Source organism: Diceros bicornis, chromosome 31, assembly GCF_020826845.1.
Source record: "Diceros bicornis minor isolate mBicDic1 chromosome 31, mDicBic1.mat.cur, whole genome shotgun sequence".
NCBI lineage: Eukaryota > Metazoa > Chordata > Mammalia > Perissodactyla > Rhinocerotidae > Diceros > Diceros bicornis.
Window position 1 is genome coordinate 16,192,615 of NC_080770.1, and position 18,874 is coordinate 16,211,488.

At 42.7% G+C, this 18,874-nt stretch overlaps 1 protein-coding gene across 15 annotated transcripts in view; it reads right to left on the reverse strand.

The window, feature by feature from the left end:
- The window catches only part of CTNND1 (catenin delta 1), a 47,889-nt gene that overhangs the window by 8,336 nt on the left and 20,679 nt on the right, over nt 1-18,874 (reverse strand). For 8 of the 15 annotated variants that reach the window (XM_058526825.1, XM_058526834.1, XM_058526831.1 and 5 more), the window contains 15 exons: nt 16,060-16,178; nt 14,535-14,823; nt 12,459-12,530; nt 11,233-11,385; nt 10,287-10,822; nt 6,622-7,085; nt 5,350-5,533; nt 4,356-4,473; nt 3,728-3,881; nt 3,311-3,328; nt 2,802-2,870; nt 1,869-1,996; nt 1,616-1,766; nt 676-868; nt 209-323 (listed from right to left, as the gene is read on the reverse strand). In XM_058526825.1, coding sequence (XP_058382808.1) covers nt 209-323; nt 676-868; nt 1,616-1,766; nt 1,869-1,996; nt 2,802-2,870; nt 3,311-3,328; nt 3,728-3,881; nt 4,356-4,473; nt 5,350-5,533; nt 6,622-7,085; nt 10,287-10,822; nt 11,233-11,385; nt 12,459-12,530; nt 14,535-14,729 — 2,550 coding nt within the window. In that variant the 5' untranslated portion in view covers nt 14,730-14,823; nt 16,060-16,178. The remainder of the gene's footprint in view (nt 1-208; nt 324-675; nt 869-1,615; nt 1,767-1,868; nt 1,997-2,801; nt 2,871-3,310; nt 3,329-3,727; nt 3,882-4,355; nt 4,474-5,349; nt 5,534-6,621; nt 7,086-10,286; nt 10,823-11,232; nt 11,386-12,458; nt 12,531-14,534; nt 14,824-16,059; nt 16,179-18,874) is intronic. The other 7 variants (XM_058526830.1, XM_058526828.1, XM_058526829.1 and 4 more) reach the window with 3 other exon arrangements.

The following is an 18,874-nucleotide window of genomic DNA, read 5'->3' on the forward strand; positions in this document are numbered from 1 at the left end:
AGGAAGATCAGAGTTATTTTGGCAGCAAATGAACTGTAGGCACCATTCTTTTTTGGGGAAGAGTAAACCAAATGATTTCCTTACGAACAGAGACTTGGGTTAAAAGCAGATTTAGTGTGATAGGGAAACAGAAGAAACCAAAGAGAGAAGCATAACCATAGACCAAGAAAAAAAAAGGTAAAAGTCTCAGTCCCAAGAGATATTCTACCTGAAAGTCTGATTTCTTCCATCCTTCTTTTTCCAGTGGCTTCCGCAGTTCCTTATAGCCCCAGATTGTTTGTAATACAAGTGCTGCTGCTCGACCTTCTTTTTCTGAGCGGTTCCTTATGAGGAAAGTAATACCATATGGAATCTGGATGTAAGACTAGGGAAGAAGCTGAGAATCTATACGTTCTAATATAAAGTAACGTAAGAATATAAATGCCAAAATGCACAAGATCAAGTATTCACCAAGACCCGTATTCTGTCCCAAACAGTGACACAAAAAAATGTTTGATGGAAGAGTCTGTTATCAATTTATGGATCAACACTAACACAGAAAATGGAGCGATACCTCTTCACACTTTACATGTGAACAAGGGAAAATAACCTTAGAAAATAGGAGAAACCTCCTTCCTAGCAACGACCCTCTCATACTCAAATTCTTCCAGCTATAATTTTAAGTGTTAAGCTCACCCTGATTTGTTGATCAACACCAGCTTCTCAATACCCTGTGTCTCTCGAAGCTTTTTGGCAGCCTCCAAGTTCTCGGCAATAACCTCATTGATGGTGTTCAAAATAGAGACCACGGTGTCTTCAGAGAAATTCTGGGAAGGGCTCTGCTGCCCTCCTGGCAGATTCTTTACCAAGTTGGGAATAGCATGTTTACCTACAATGGTAAGAGAAAAGGAACATGTGCAGGAAGAACAAGCTGAGTCAGGTTAGGAGGAGCCTAACACTATGCGTAACTGCATTAATCATATAAAGTATAGGCACTGCCCATGTGAATTCACTTCCTACTCCTGTGGGATTATAACATCAAAAGAACAAAGGATCTGGAATAGCAATGAATTTATTGTCCTTCCTATTCTTTTATTTATTCTCTCCTTCTTCAGTTATGTTGAAACAATCTCAATACTGTATATCAAATATGCTACACAGTCCTTTCAGATGTTCTAATGAAAACAGTATATTTAACATTATAATAGTTTAATAGAATACAGTCATTATGAATTTAAAAAAACAAAAAGCTGGGCTTTGCCACTTATGAGCTATACTAACTGTGCAAATTACTTAACTTCCCTAACCCTCAGTTTCCTTATTCTATAAAAAAAAAAAAAAGGACCTTTATAAAGTGGTGACGACTAAATGAGAACATACAGAAGTGCTTAACTAGGCCTACTAACAATGTAAGTGCTTAATAAATAATAGCTATTAACATTCTAGTTCTGAAGAGTCATCACTTCTTGTCCTTCTAAGAACCATTACACTATAACCTCTCCAACCCTCGGTTCACAAACGATGGAGGGCTAGGATCCTCCTCCTCTGTCATTTCAATAAATAAATTGTTTAGCACCTGCTGGATTAAAGGCACTGTACTAGGTGCTGAGGTAAAGGTTAATGTCCAACTCCTTACCAATTAATTCTTTGTTGCGAGCATCCACGGCCAGATTTCTCAGTGCTCCAGATGCAGCTTTCACCACTCGCTCATGTTCATTGGTCAGGAGGTCAGCAATGGCAGAAAGAGCCTTCTCTTGACGCAGAGCGGAGCGGATGTATCGACCATACTAGAAGTAGCACAAGGAAAGAGGTGGAACAAATTATAAATGACCACAAACTAGTTAGCTAAGTTGTCTCACCTCCAAATCCATTTTCTAAAAGGTACTCACTGTCCAGCGCCCAGCACACAAGTTCTGGATAGCTCCAGCTGAGGCTTCTAGGATGGCAGGAGTCTTACTTTCCTTGAGAAGTGAGATGTATATCCGAACCACCTCTGGCTGAAATAAAAGCTCATAGCCTGCACAAGAAAGGGCAAGAAAGCAGAGGATGCGAATCAGTACCTACAAACCAGGTGCTGGCTGGTTGAAGTCTGGCCTGGATTGATGGATTTGTGCTCCTACAGGATTAAATTCCCTAAACTCTCTTATTTGCCCAACAGCAAACTCAGAGGCTTGACTCCATGCCTTCTTAAGAATAATTAATCCACAGTAAGAGCAGAACAGATAGCAACTCATCATATGCAACTCCTCTCTCTGCTTCCTCCTTGCCTCTTTTCTCCCAGTTTACTTTGGCCTTGCTTGGCACTCAGGGCATGGGTACTCAGGGGATTCATTTGCTCACTGATAGCACTCAGGTTTTAAGATTCCTCATCTCAAATGAATTATTTCTAACTTAACTGAGTCACTCTGCCCACTTTTACTAAGTAAAAGGGCCTATCATAGAGAGCTGTAAATTTTGGACTCACTCTACTGATGAATATAAAGATTCAAACTGTGATAAAGAGGCTTCTTATAACAGGTAAAGTTTAAGTCCCAAGAACTGTAGTAGCCATTTAGGGTACCTAAGTTTCTAGTCTAGACTACCATCAGGACCTTATCCTATCCTCAAGTAATCTGAATAGCTGCCATAACAAGCAGTCCTTTGTAAGTTACTGCTATCATACCACGGAGTTTCCCAATACTCTCACCATCACTTCAAATCCATTAAGTCCGACAAGAGAGAACAGTGAACATACTGCTTAGCCTACTGTTAGGCTACCAAATACTTCTCTGTGGTCTACATTTACGAGACCCTTGGAGACCGAAAAGAAAAAGATAAGTTACCTCTAGCAGGACTAGTTCTTTTAGGGAAATCCACTGTATCATTCGCTGGATCCTCTGTGGGTTTTTTCCCTTTGGAAATTAAAAAAAGGAGAGAGGGGTAAAAAGTTTAAGAAAAGAAAGGGTCCGCCTGGTGCATTTTCTATTCTTCAGTCAAAATCTTTGGATCAGAGATGCATCAAGAAGGGTAACAACAAAAAATAAATCAGGGCCCCCAGCTTGTCTCAGCATGGAGCTGCGCAGAAACAAGGATAGAAAACAGGCAGCAAATAGGTAAGATAAGGATAACCACTGTTGTTGCTATTGTCCTGAGTTCTGATAACTGGGACTGCCCAGAAATAGCATGCCATGAGCCATTAGCTCAGAAGAGCTAACCTTGTTTCAATGGTCTTCCTCAAATGAATGTTCCTACATGCATCCACAGGGAAGGGTTAGGCAAGGAACTACGAGGGAAGCTAAAACCCGAACATGCAAATTAGAAGTAGATAAGCGCCTTAAAAGATTCCACTCACCTCTGGAGAACCACTCATCTTCCAGTGCGTCACCCAAGGTGGAAAGCAGAGGAGAGAAATGAAGGAAGAAAAATGCAGGAGAGAGATGTCAACAAGATCATGGGAAATAAGCAGGAAAGCAGAGAGGAAAAGAAAAACACAGGAAACACAAAGGAGGAATGGGGGAGAAGGCCCCAGATTAGTTGAGTTCTTGTCCTTCACTGCCCCAATCATTGATACCACTACCACCACCACCACCACCATCATCACTGCCTCGAACGAAGCACACAACACAGGGGAAGCAGCAACAGAGCAAAAAGACATCCTCGACTAGGCAGATTCCTGTACTGCTCGGCATGTATTTTGCACCTAATGCTAAGCGTTCCTTCCTCTCCCTGTCCTACGTTAAAGAGCAAGGAACAAGGAACAAAGACTCACCTTTGCCCTTCTTCGCCCCAAAGCAACTGGCAGCATGTGGCCCTGTATTGTTGGCAACACTGGGAGGGGCCTCTTGGTAACGTTCTGCCTGTGGGATCTCCCGGTGAACTTGATACGACAAGTTCCGAAGGAGGCAAACACAGTTCTCCACAAGCTTGGGAACACAAGACAAAAGGCTCAACAAGAGAAGAGAATGCCGATAGTGATTTCCCAGCAAGTAAAGGCTTCATGATTCAGGTATTAAAATACTGATCCTCAAAAGCATAGCCCAATCCATCATCTCTCACAAGGCCTCTTAGGTGCCCCAAGCTTTGCAAAATCCTTGTAGCCTCAGGCTAATAGAAGGTTTCTGCCACCATTTGGTGTGTGACACAAAATTTAAGGTCACTCTGACTTTTTCCTACTTCGAAAAATGTACAGCCTTGGAAGTACAGCTAAACAGCTTTAAAATATATTATGTAGGTGAAGGAAATTCTAAAGAAAATATTTTCTTCTGAGGTGAACACCTGCTTTAGGGAGGAAGGGCTGGTATAGGTATCTAATGTTATCTGAAAGCCTGAGATGATCGGTCTGCACTACAGGTACCTCATGGTTGTTGTGAATGGAATTCATTCAGCCATTAACTCACCTTGCTGTCCGAGTCTTTCTGCCCAATCTCAGCCTGAACAATGAAAATGAGGGCATCCACTAAACCATCACATTCCCGAAGTTTCCGGCGAGCTTCACTCCTCTCTGAGCTGACATTTCTGAGGGGAAAAGGAGAGGCTTCAGGGTGACTCAAATCCAGAAATCCTCCCTTAATACCCTTGACAGCTGTAAGCCTCCTCAATACCTTTTCTACTCAGTATAACAAATAGTGAATACACGTTATAAGCAAGGCACTGAAGCTGACAGAAACTTGAATAAGATAGTCCCTGCTCTCAGGACATTTATAACCAGACCGGGGGTGGGGGGTAGGTGTAAACAAAGTATATCAACAAAGATAATTTAAGATAGAATAGATACTTCTTATACGGAAGTACAAATGAAGAATGGGGCAGAGCACATAGGAGTACATTGCAAAGAAAGAAAGAATATATTGCAGCATCTATAGGATAAAAGAAGAAGAAATTAGGAAAAGTTTCATGAAATAAAGGCACTTGAGTTTAGCCTAAAAAGATAAATAAGGAGAGAAGGGCATTGCAGACTGAAGGAAGAACAGATCTTCCTCACTCCACCCCCTATCCTTCTAGTAGTCTGAACTCTTGTTGCATTTATCACAGCCTGACGTGAAATACAGATAATTGAGGGCAGGGATACAGACACACAAGCCCAGGACCAGACAAAGTGCCTTACAGGTGGTAGGTACTGAACAAACGTTTACCAAGTTAAATGAACAAACTCAAAGAGGCACAGCAGTGAGGAGGACGTATGGGGAACAGCAAGTAAACCGACATAGCAGGTGTATGCAGTACACAAGGGAGTAGTGACAAAGGTAGAAAGACAGGCTGGAGTCAGAGTCTACAATAGAGATAGGAATGGAGGCTAAATGACAGGCTAAAGAATTTAAACTTTTTTTTAAAAAGAAATTTAAGTTAGTCCTCAAAAATTCAATCTTCATACTCTGAAAGCCCTTATGTTACCTAAGGCAGCCAGCTGTGTTGGTGAGCACCGACTCCCACTCAATATGGCGTGGCTTACAATCTTCATTAGGTTCCCGCTCCCAACCAGAATGCGGAATGATCACTTCATCTGTCAAGGCATGCAGTGCATGGTCCACAATCTCCATTTTGATTGAGTCATGGGATGAAAGATTCCACAGGGTTCCTGGCAGAGACAACTCATCAGATAGTTCTCCAACACCCAAGACAACACGTTTGAAGAATGCCAAAGAGAATCTCCTATTCCGTCATTTCCCAGTCTTCCCCAATGAGCAAATACCTTGTAACGATATTCAAACTTTTATAAGAAATATATTTCACATTATGGTTCAATACAAATATACTTATCATGAAACAGTTTTATAAAACAATACTTACTATACGCAATGTTCTCTGTGCTATCTACACCCGAGTTTCCCAACGTCAGCACCACTGACGTTTTGGGTCAGATAATTTCTTGTTGTGGGAGGTGTCCTGTCCATTGTTAGATGTTTAGCAGTATCTCTGACCTTTACTCATTAGATGCCAGTAGCACTCCCTCCCCCACGTCCCAAGTTATGACAACCAAAAACATCTTCAGACATAGTAAATGTCCTCTAGGGGCAAGAATCAATGGTCTGTGCTATTTCTTTTTCCCTCTTTCTTTCTTTCTCTTGTAATTCTGGTTGTGATCCACAAAATTGTGTTCAATACACACTAATTAATCACAACCCACAATCCAAAAAATCATTTTTCTAAAGCAGGGACCACAAGCTCAAATGTCTATACGTGTCAGGCAGGTGAGTCAGGACAAGCAAATACTTAAAAGAAATTAAAAGAATGTGGACAAATGACAATTGACACTCAGCTTCAATGCTTGGGAGACAATTTCCTATATGGCAGTAGTTGGTCAGAGACAAGAGAATGTGTTGGGGATTACTGCAAACTGGAGAGCACGGGTCCTAGTCAGCTTAGGGCAACTACTGCCAGGTAGCAAAACAGATCTATTGTTACCAGTTCTTGCACATTTTTAACAGAAGCCAAGAATCTGGAATTTTAAGTCAAATCTTCTGAATTTTAAACATTAGCAACCAATTCTTTAAAATTTTGAAAACCTTGCATGACCAAACAAATCTGTGAGATGAATTTGACCCAAAGGCCACCAGTTCACAACCTTTAACCAAAATTAAAAAGACCGAAATCCTTCTAGCTCTCAACATCTCTAGGGGTAACCGTGACCCTAACCTAGCAGTTTCCCTTGTGCCTAGAACTCACCAGTAATGACTTCAGTGAGATCCATATCGCGAGCCTTTCGGAGCAATCGCACAAGGGCAGGAACACCATCACAGTTTTTTATGGCAATCTTGTTATCCTGGTCACGCCCAAAAGAGATATTCTTGAGAGCTCCACAGGCTCCAAGGTGCACTTCCTTTTTTGGGTGGTCTAACAATCCCACCAGTACTGGGATGCCTTTTAGCTTCCGAACGTCGGTCTTCACCTTGTCATTGCGGTAGCACAAGTGTTGCAGGTACGCAGCGGCATTGGACTTGACGGCATCCAAGCGGAATCCTAGCATGGCTATCACCTCCGGCAGCTCTGGCTGTCTCCAATTCGGGGGTGCGGGCCCTCCCTTGCGCAGGCTATCCAAACTTGCTAAACTTCCCCGTTCGTGCTGGGCCAAAGGAGCCCAATAGTACTGGTCCGATGGCACCTCCTCACCAATCATGTCTTCATAGCTCCTGCGGTGTTGGAAGAACCAAGAGGAAAGAGGAATACATCAAGCTGTCAAGTCTGGCTTCCTGGAGAGCTCCCATTACCCCTCATCTTCAAGGGACGAGTAATCTCAGCCCCAGTACACTAGATCTTAACTCTCCTTTGCATAAATGATACACTGATCAACTTTTCTTAATGAGTTAAGGTAATAATTTTAAATAAGGCATCTGCAATTAGACTAAAACTACCTTTTTTTCTGTGAAGTTTACCAGCTTGGAGGAGAGTAATGAGTATTTAGAGATGTGAATCACAAATAAAGAACCAAATCTTGACTGCTGAGCATCTGAATGACACCTGACAGTTATTAACTTCTCTGGGTAGAGACTGAAATAAACCCTCAGACAGCAGAGGTAGCCAAAGCAACGCACTCAATGCCACAGAGTCAGCACACAATAGCTAGACAGGAAATGAGGCATTTACACACAGGAAACAGGTGGTGGGATAAGACCCTTAAACACACTTTATATTTAAGCTTCTCTTTACCCTCTTTTGGAAATTATAAAAGAGGAGGTGATAGAGTAAAAACAGCACAGGACTTCTTGCTACGTCATATGGAGGGCTTCGCTTTGGTATCAATGAGGCATAAGCTTGAATATTAATTTTCACAGTTCATCCCAAGATCATCTCTGCTACTCAATAAATGTGTTCGAGGCATGATTTCTAGCCTCCAATTTCTAAAGACAATACCTCCAGTTCTGTCAAAATAGAGACTACTGACCACAATCATATTTGAGATTCCCAGTCACTAAGAAAAGGAACAAGACAAAGCACAAAGCAATTGAAGGTAAAGAGAAAAGTCTAACAGAGATCATTCTTCCTATTTCAGTACTAGCAACAACCACTAGAGGGTGAGTCTGTCATGCTATTATTTATTCATAACCACTAGGAAGGAAGAGACCCATTATCTGTGAGCTCATCTCACTCTGTGGCTCCCACAGGAGAGAGGAGAATCTATTGTGTGGAACTCTCCAAATAAGCCCATTGTTTGTTCCACAAAACCATTCCCACTGCCACCAAATCCTCAAGGTTAGCCTGAGCAGAGGGCCTGCCTCATAGCTGTCAACGTCAACCACTCAACAGCGATTCAGATGGACAAAGCATTTAGTAAAAATCACCATTTTTTAATAGCACTGAAACAAAATGAACAGACTATATGGCTAAGTTTTACAAGTAGACTACTAAACAGTTATGATAGTAAGATTCCAATTTAGTAGCAGAAAAATAAAGTCAGAATATGTTTCCAAGCATAGGAAAAAGAACTCAAAGGAAATGCACCAAAATGTTAGCAGTAGTTCTTTATCAATGGATGGTGTGCTTTTCTGGGTTTTACTAGTTTTGTAGTGAGCATGTTTTACTTTTATTATTTTAATATAAGCAATTACAAAAACAATTACCATAACCAAACTTTTGGTCACTCAAGATCTATTTTCTTCTTTTACAAGCTGTGGATCATGACACTCTTTCCTTTGTTTTACAAATAAAGCTGTGCGCAGAAAGATTAAATGACTTGCTTGAGGCTACATAGCTAGTGGCAAAGGCACAACTAGAACTAAGGTCTTTCGGTTCAGTGCTTTTTCCACTAATCACTCTGCCTCACTTGTTTCATTTGACCTTGTATTACTCTCCTAGGCCCGGAAGAGGAAGCAGCAAATGTTCTTGCTAGTCAAGCAGGTTTCCAAGTCCAGTGCTACCCAGAACAAACCCAAGAACCAGGCCCAAAAACCCTCTCTTTATGTCAACTGCCACGGCTAGCGACAGCAGAAAACGACTTGGCCACCAGCACCCACTTAGGTCCAATCACTCTACTAATGAGGGAGTCAGAAAAGGCAGACTTGTCAACAAGCAGAAGGAGCCAACACCCTGGGCAGACTCCTTCGGTGATAGCTGTTATCTACCACTGCTCCAAGCAGCACCAGCTTAGGTCTGGTGCCCCCTAGGAATAAAAGGTGAGTCACATGGGAATTGGATTAGCTGTCCAAAAGATACTTGAAAGGTGAGTGACTCAGGCTTAGATAATGAGGCCTCTACCCCTGGCCCAGCCCAGTTCACTGTTAACCAAAGCTACTCAATATGAGGAAAATGAGCACGAAGACATTTGCTTTAGAAGGTCATGACCCATACAGAAATTCACCAACAGCTGCTAGGATATCCTTACCATCAAGACTTCCATAAATCTTCTCCCTTATTTCTTATTATTTCTCTTTGCCTGGAAAACACTGTCTCTGATTTATTCTCAAGTGGGGTTGGCAGCCCAAAGGCCAAACTTGTTTTATACAGCCGCAGAACTAAGAATGGTTTTTATATTTTTAAAAGGTTGTAAAAAGAACAACAACATACAACAAAAATGATATACGGCCTGCAAAGCCTAAAATAGTTCTATCTGGTCCTCTACAGAAAAAGTTTGCCAAGCCCCATTCTAAAGCATTCTCTCAAGGCAAACCATCCACCAGTCCAAACATCAATCACTCACTTTTTCACACCACCAAAGAATCCCCAGGGATGAGTAGTAAATCAAAATAGGCAGCTGCTTAGTGACCTTTCAGAGTGTCACTAATGTACCATCCTCTAAGGATGCCACCCCCATTTCACTTTATAATCAAAGGTAAGAACCTAAGCACAAAGTGTCAGGGCTTTTGTGAGATCAAGGTTTGTTTTTAACTTGAGATTAAAACCACCACAGAGAGGGTTCTTATATATACCCTTAACTATCTATTCTGGCCCTGAAAGCCTAAAACTCTCAACTCTGTTCTAATACCAAACCACAAGCTGAGGAAATTCACAGGAACAAGTGAGTATTCCACAGCCCCAGGCACCAGGCTCCTTTGTGTGGCTCCCTATCACCAAAAGGGGGTCAGATCTTAGGCAGAAATAGCAGAAACTCTTAGCATAGAAACAAAGGCCACTCTTCAGGACACAGAGCAGATAACCATCACAAGCCATTTTCCATAATTAGAATATGTGATTTTTATAATGAAAAAGAGACAAAAAAGCAAGTAGATACTTAGTAAAATCAGAAAAGGGAAGAATAAGGTGGCCTTCCACAAAAAAAGGCAGAAGGGAGGGGGCCACAAGTGTCTCTGATCCCAAAAAATACTCAGAAGAAGAAGGAATAGCTACCCCTTTTCACTGTCTTGGAAAGAACCTTTCCTTCCCCTTTACTTGCCTACCTGAGGCGTCGGCGAGGGTCAGAGGGTGTCCCAGTTCGACGGGCAGTGCCATAATCAGACATCATGCCGTAATCCAGGTCATCGTAGGCTACGCTACGCTGATCATCCTCTAGCCCATAAGGCTCTGGATGAAAGCGATGCAGATCCACGCTGCTCCCACCTACCCGAACCTGGGGCTGGGGCCCGTAGACATCCTGTCTACTAGGCGCCCGGTAACCCTCCATGCTGGGCCTATACCGCTCCTCAATGCGGGTCACCCGGGACAGACTGCCATAGTTGTCACTGCTACTTGGATAACCATCTTCATAGTGGCGGCTATATCCATCAGGAGGGTAGTGGAAGTTCCTGGGCAGGGTAGCAGTGCCTGCTTGCCCCACGTATGGACCAGGTCCCCCATTGCCATTCTTGCGGAAGTCACGACCCAGAGTCTGGATATAGTTGTTAGAAACTGATGAGGCATCCACAGGCAGCCCATCTGGTCCCATAGGGACTGGCTGTACTGTCCGTGTTGTCACAGTCTTCACTACTTTCTTCACCTTCACGTAAGGAAAGAAAAACAAAAAATTAATGAAGTGAACAATATACGCTTAAACTCTAGACCATTCTAAGAAAAGAAACAAACCCCTACCTCCAGCTCACTTTACCTAGAAATGCCTTACAATCTACTATCTACCCTTCTCTCTATCTTATAGGAAGTCCCCAAGTAGGAAAACTGCCCTGGCAGTAACTAAGTCTATAAGAGAAGCTACTATGGACCTTGATATACCTTCTCTCTTCTCCATACCACCGGATTTTCCCATGTCGCTGCTTCTGTCTGAGCAGAGGTCACTTTCGTTACAGATCAGTGGCCCTTCATCCACCCCAATTAAGTTCTTAACCCCTCCCTTAACAGAGACCACAGAAGACCTCCTCCATCATCCCAGACCTTAGATAAGCCTTAGCTTACTGTGGTCTCTGTGCGCCGAGTGGTTCCATCATCTGAAGTCTCCACAGAAACAACAGACATGGCTCCCTCAGGGTCCTCCTCTGTGTAGGTCTCCACAATCTGCCCTGGCTCCTGCATCCTGGGGATGGTGCTATACAGAAGGTGACTGTGATCCTATATGGAAAAGAGAAAAAGGAAGGAGCTACTATTGAGCCATACATATTAACAATCCACAGGGAGAAGCAATGTCTCCCTGAAGACGGAGACTCCTCATGCATCGTTTTTGAGCCCCACGATTTTTAGAGGCATGGCTGTCCCCACCTTTTGAACTTGTACAAAAGGGCAGAAGATATAATTTCCCAGTTCTAGTCATTTAACAAATAAGAGCTAAGTTAACTATAGCCACCCAATACCCAATTGACAGAAACTGCAGATTGAACCTCCCAGTTCTGGTCATCTAAGTGAATATGAACTGTGTTAACTGCAGCTACATCTACATCTGAGTGATCCTCCAAAAAAGAAGTTCACCCAATAAAGAACTCCTAAGATGAACTAGAAAATCCCAATAAGAGCCATCTTCTGACTACCTCTATGTTACTCTTCAGATACTGTCTAAGGCTCACGACCAGCCAGATTTTAGGTAGGGTTTTCTGCAAAGTAGCAGAAAACTCATTCTAGAAAAGGGATGCAGGGCCAGCCCCCTGGCTTAGCGGTTAAGTGCGCGCGCTCCGCTACTGGTGGCCCAGGTTCAGATCCTGGGCGCGCACCAACGCACCGCTTCTCCGGCCATGCTTGAGGCCGCATCCCACATACGGCAACTAGAAGGATGTGCAACTATGACATACAACTGTCTACTGGGGCTTTGGGGGAAAAAAGGAGGAGGACTGGCAATAGATGTTAGCTCAGAGCCGGTCTTCCTCAGCAAAAAGAGGAGGATTAGCATGGATGTTAGCTCAGGGCTGATCTTCTTCACAAAAAAAAAAAAAAAAAAAAAACAGGGATGCAGTAATTGAGGCATCAAATACTGGATTAACAACGGTCGTTAAAATTGATTCCAAAATAAAACTATACACACATATATATACAGAGAGAGACACTCCACTTTTTTATTTTCCTAAATGAAAGAAACTAATTAACAGGTGCTCACAATATGCCAGACACTTTACAAGAATCCAATACGCTCTTACAAGTTGGGGAAGTAAGAAGATATGAATAAAGCAACCCAGACCTTGAGTCAAAAGAGTTACCTGGGGTCCGTTGAGTTTCAGATCTGAAAATTTCTGTCGCTCAAGGTCAGCATCGCCCACAAACCGGCCGTTCTGAAACATAACCCACAAGAACACAATTCATTTCGTGGCCTTCCTTTGCTCTACCAAACACAAATGATCTTTTTTCCAAACAGGAAAAGGGCTTTCAAGAAGATATTTGTGGCCTGGAGTCCTTCTGTCAGTACTCATAAAAAAACCACATCACTCCTTAGTCTTAGCACTTTCCTCTAAATTGGAATCAGACCCGGAACTCGGGCAGACTGGGTCTCTGGAACATAAGAACATAAGCTTCATGAGGGCAGAGGGATTTTTTGTTTTGTTTCATTTTTGTTCCACGATGTATTCCTGGTGCCTTGAACAGTGCATGGCACATCATAGGCACTCAAAAACTATTTGCTGAGTAAATAGCAGAGACTCAGACAAGTTCCCCAACACACAATCTTTTTTGGAAAGCCATAAGAATATAAGAAAAGTTGGAAAGGCTAGGTTGGGGGGTTTCCAAAAGCCTTCTTTATTGTTCCATGCATCTTCATGCTGTACTACCATTGGAAACTCCCATACCAGGCAGCTTTTTAAAGAAAGAAGCAAGAGATATGAGTCTCCCTTTCCAAGTAGGAAGAAAACAAGTACCCCAACTGCCCTCGGGCAAACAGATGTCTGAACATCTTCATCACCAATTATTACAGCCACAGAACACATATGAAAATGTCATTCTTAAACCATTCTGTCAAACAGCAGCCAATAATCTAACGACATTCTACTACTACGTAAAAAAATACGTTTGACTGCTCCTCTTCGAATAGAATACAGTGAGATCCAGACACCTTGGGAGACTTCCCCCACCCTACTCCCATTACATAGGGAGTGCAATGCTGAAGGGAGAGGAAGTTAAACATTACCGTCAGGAAGAAGGAAGGGTGTGGTTTCACTGCTGAGCAGAAGTTAAAAATAAGAGAGAGAGAAACCGTGTACTAAATCCTGGAATTCCCCACCAGCTCCAAGCCTGAGCAGTCCTGCTCTCCCCTTTCAATATATACCTGTCATCCCAACCCTCTTCTGGTTCCTATAAAAATCCTAGGAACACTGCAAATCTAAGATGATTGCCATCAAATTCCTGATCATTCCCCAATCGGAATTCTGTCTTCTCACTCAACATGCTCCTCAACATGAGGGACCTACTCTGTCTTAAAAAAATAAATAAGTAATCAATGAAAAGGACTATTGGAGCATGAGCACTGTTCTTAGTTCCTACCAGAGACGTCTTAAGATGCAGTCTATCAGGCAACGCCTACTAAACACACACACACAGACAAAACCTCAGACAGATTACATCACAGCAAAGTCAGACTAGGGAAACCATAGGAAACACAGATACTTCTCATTTCTAACACCAGTTCTCCCAAGTCACATCACAGAGTCAGCCAACCCAGAGACCACTGGCTCCTGTGGTTATTTGGGTTAAATAGCAGCATGATGCTCCCTCTCCAACTCTTAACCAACAGAATTAGCAATGACCCCTTCCTCCAAAGACATGATTTACACAGCCAACAAAAAGAGCACACTAGGACAATATGGAGCAGGAATGCACAATTTATGGACAGTGCCACACCTTCTGAGAAGACTGTTCCCTGAGAGAGACTGAACTAGAGCTGAGAGTACAAGATGCCCAACTTCCCCAACCAGTAAGCGGGCATTTACTTTCCTGAATTTTTGATACCAACGGGAACAAAAAGATCCAAGAAAACAGAAGTAACTTGAGTACAGCTCCAAACTATATGATCTACCATTACTAGAACTGCATCCCAACACAGAAACCCCACTCCAGCAAAACAGAAAGTCAGATGGATGCTTCTAGAGATAAATCCACCCAACTCAGCACAGCAGTGATATTCCCTATCTCTTAATCCGTATTTATCACCCCTAGAAAGGTTCGTCATGAAGCGTGGGCACTGGACAGCCCATCACTATGAGGAGAGTAGTATCCCAAGAAGGATCATAGCCTCTCTATGACCATGCCAAAGTCCTACCTGCAGGTCTGATGGAGAGAGGGGTTACCTGATGCCGGCGGGTGAGGGTGCCGTTGGCCATGAGTGGGTTGGCATCTTGTGGTGAGACCCGGACGCGTTCCAGTTGCGCCGAGACGTGGCGCCGTTCCTCCTCCAGCGCCCGGGTCAGCTTCTCAAACTGGGCCTCTTGTTCCTTCACAGAGGCCAAGATGCTGGCGGTCGACTCCACCTCTGAGTCGTCCATGAAGGTAAGGGGCAGAGCCGCCGCACGGCAGGGTAAAAAGGAAGGTGGATCACAGAGGGAGGAGGAAGGAGGGAGAAGGCCCCCTCACTTCACACTACCGGGAGAAGGTAAGAGAGAGGAGAGAAAAGGTCACAGGTCAGAGAAGACAGATGAATTATTAATCCCAGAGCCAAAGATGCCCTCTTGTGGTTTTACCGCAGTGCAGAAAGCAAGCCACCACCAAGCCTGGGAGCCCATCACCAGTGTCTGCTCAAGCAGGATCCTTTGCCCACTACCCTCTTTAACCCCACCAGAAGTAACTATTGAAAGGAAAGGTGCAACTACATCCAAGTCTCTATACTGTTGGTAGGAGAGGGAGAATGTGGCTAAGGGCTGTAGTCATGACATGAGATTAAAATTAGATGATTTTTCCCTAGAAAAACGTGCTGGCCTCAACTCACTGAAAGTTGTGACTCCACAGTACATACAAGCACTCACTGTCCTCAGGGGCAAAAGCCACTTCTGGAGATAAGGGGGCAGTACAGATCTTATTTAACCTCTCCCAAATCGGGACACTGAAATTGCTGCAGTGGTAGCAAAAGATACTAAATTAATATGCTAAATTAAAATGCCAATAAGAAATGGAAGTAGTAAAAAACTTCCTACCACCAAAGGCAGGAAACAAAACTAAGGCCTTCATATTTAATACATTTATGAAAGGGCCTTTCTACTTTTCAAAACTATACTACAATATTGAGGGCAAAATGTGTACCTTGGCTAACAGAGACGAGAGCGCAATAGAACCACAAAAAATTCTATGTGTAAAAAGGCACCATTTTCAGCGACCTTCATCTCTTTGAGGAGTAGGAAAAGGAGCATTATGTTCAAACTATGAAATTGTCCCTCGAAGTGGTTCATATGCCCCCAAACAGTCAATGGTTGGAACTTCCTACATCTCTGGTATCCTGCAGAAAGCTCTAAACAGACTATATTTCTACCTTTTCACTTATTCCAACTCAGAGTAAATATCCAAGTATCTAGAGGGTTTATGTGTACTATTTATGAAATATATGATAGTTATATAGAAATGAAGAGTTCTCCATACCCTATTACATAAATTGCAAGTTGGCTAGTAAATGGAAGGGCATTGTAGTCATACTGTTGGCCTTAATGGGGTTTCTCTCTTACAACTTGGCTATGGGAGACTTTATGGCCAGTCCAAAGTATACCATGTTGACAGGCTGGTTTTGGAACAAACCCTCTCCCCTATTCCCCACCCTCTCATCAACCTTCAAGAAAAAAAGGCACTTAAATTTGTTTTTATTCTTAATAAACATATTTCCATACACACCTGTTAAGAGGAGGTCGTAATTGATTGGTTTAACACAGAGAACAGCCCAGTCTAGATTCAAAAAATCATGGAAGAAGCATCCCAGCCACCACAGCAAGGAGGAAGCAGGAAGGAGAGAGCTGTAGAAATATTTAGAGGAAAAATGGGAATGAGAGGAAAATAAAATATACCCAATACATTAAAAAACAAGAGGAGTAAGGGCAACTATTGGGAGAAAGACAGTCTGGGAATGGAAGGGAGTCATTTAAAATATGACTTGAAATTGCTTAGTATGACAAATGCCCTTCTGGCCTTTGCTCTGTATTCAGATATCTGGACCCTGGATGTAGTTTTCATTAGAACCTGGATTCTACTGTCATATCAGAGCTCCTCTATTTGCATTTCTGTACAGAACCAGGAGTAGGTTATAGTACGGATAAAAATTCACTTATACTCCCTGTTCCCAGCAACCAAATTGGAAAAAAAAATTGCTGTTGGAATGCCCTTCCCCCTCCTTCCCACCCCGAAGGCAGAAACCTCAAAGCCCAGTCCCAGCATGCCCACAAAGACATTGAGAAACCAACGCAATAGTCCAATAGTCGTGGTGGGGAAGACATGTAGGGACTAGCCTAGGCTGAGCCTTTTGCTTCAGTTCCCTTTCCCACGCTCCCCAGAACCCCACCAAGCACAAATGCTTGGGCCTCTTTGCCTTAGAGTATATGCAGCATTCAGCAAGCAAGAGTACCCAGAGTAACTGATAAGCAGGTACCCAATAAAGTCCTTGATTCTCCATCACTAAGACTCCTTCCAGTGGATCCAGCCCTAAATCCAAGAATGTGGTAGCCCTTCTCTAAATTCCTCCTACTCCGGCTCTGGGCTCCTACAATCACTTATCAACTCCTGTTCTTCCTTCAATCCAAAGCCCCACTGTCGCTTTCTCAGATTTCCACCCTACATTCCAACAGGCCATTCAAAGGTCATTAATTAAGTACCCTTATAAAAAAAAAAATGTTGCTCCCTTTTCATTTCCATTGCTTCATTTTAAACACTTGCCCTTACCCGCTATGTACAACGACCTATGAACCTTCCACACTAAGAGAACTCTGAGCTCAAGAGAGATTCTTCCAGTTCTGGGTTTCAAGAGGGCCTGAATTGCAGTTACCACTCTGGCAGCCTCTGCCCTGTAATCTTCTTTGCTAATAAAAGCCCAAACTACCACTATTATGGGGCATACAGGGACAACACTCCTTGCTGCACAGATAAATTGTCATTCTGCCATAAACGGCCACTTTTTGCCCCCACAACTAATTCAATAAACGAAGTTAGGAAGGGTAGTAGGAAACTACCCAGGGCTCTAGGTCAGGAAGCAATATCTTCTCCTATCATCATGGCTTTAAAAGCTGACCATCTGGCTCTAATTTGGAGACGAGGACAGCACAATTAAGTAGAAAGAGAAGATCAGATTCCTAGGCCTAAAAGCATGGGGAGATTTGCTGCCTCAAAGAAGGCAGAAACAGAGGCTATGCAGGATAGAATAGGACTCAGAAGACTGGTCCCAGTCCTGGCTCTATCTCTAGCCAACAAGGGCAGTAAGTTACTGCCACATTCTCATCTGTAAGACGACAATACCACCAGCCCAGTCTAACTCATAGTTGCTGTGAGGATCAGGTGAGATAATATATGTTATACAAATGTGAGGTATTAAGTTGTTTCAAGAGTTAGTTTCTATCTTCCAATTACATTACTTAATGCTAATGCCTCAGTCCAAAACTATTTTGTGAAATAGTAGATGAAAATAACTGGATCAAGAGCATAACTGGGTTCTAAGGAGTGGATGAGCTGGTTTTCCTACTCCAACTCTATTTAATAGGAAGTCCCACCTAAACCAGTGTTTCTGGGACATAGAGTGCTTCTCTAGTGCTTGGCAGTCATCAAGCATTACACATCTGCTATAGTAAGTTCTTGATTCCTTATCTGAGGTCTTAGCAGTTTTTAACCAAGGAAAAAGGGAAGGTGAAAAGAACTAACAATTACTAAATGTTTTACATTTATTATCCTGGCAATCTTTACAACAACCCTAAGGAAGTTTATTGCAAATGAGAAAATAGGCTCCAGGGGAAAAAAATTACCCAAGTTCTCAGTCAACAGCCAATTTTGAATTTAAACCCAAGTGTATGTCATTCCAAAGCCTGTATTCTCTTTCTACTACATGCTGTCAAGTCCAAAAAATACAAGCCCAGTATAAGATGAATGGCCCAGCCCTCTCCCCTACCCTTGAGAGTTTTCTTCCCAAATATCACAGGAAAAAGAGAAAAGAAAAGGTTTCCATTTTTCTTTAGGTTAAAGGGTTATCCATAATGTCTACATATAAGATATAAGTGAGAGAATGGAAATAAATGGGAGGAAAAAGAAAACATAAGTGGGGAAAGAGAATGAAGCTGTTAGGCAAGCTATAGTACACTGCCTCACAATTCAGACACTAGCAGAAAGCTTCTTCTCTATGCCATACACATCATAAAAAAATTATACTCTGAACCAGACTCTGCCATTAACCATTAACTGACTTTGGCAGTTAGAGTCAGGAAAGTCTTATGAGTCCAGGCCAACACCTTTCCAGGATTGCAACTTAATATTTTCAAATGTATTACACTTGCTCTCACTAAAAAAAAACCATCAAGAAGTGAGAAAGGGGGGTGGGCATAAAGCGAACCCTGCTATTCCCCTAAGACTAGATTTTCTGACAATAACTGGTTTTATTGTTAACAAGCAACACGTCCTATAGACCTGAGTCTACAGCAAGGCTCCTGCATTCAAGCAATGACAAGACAATGGTAAA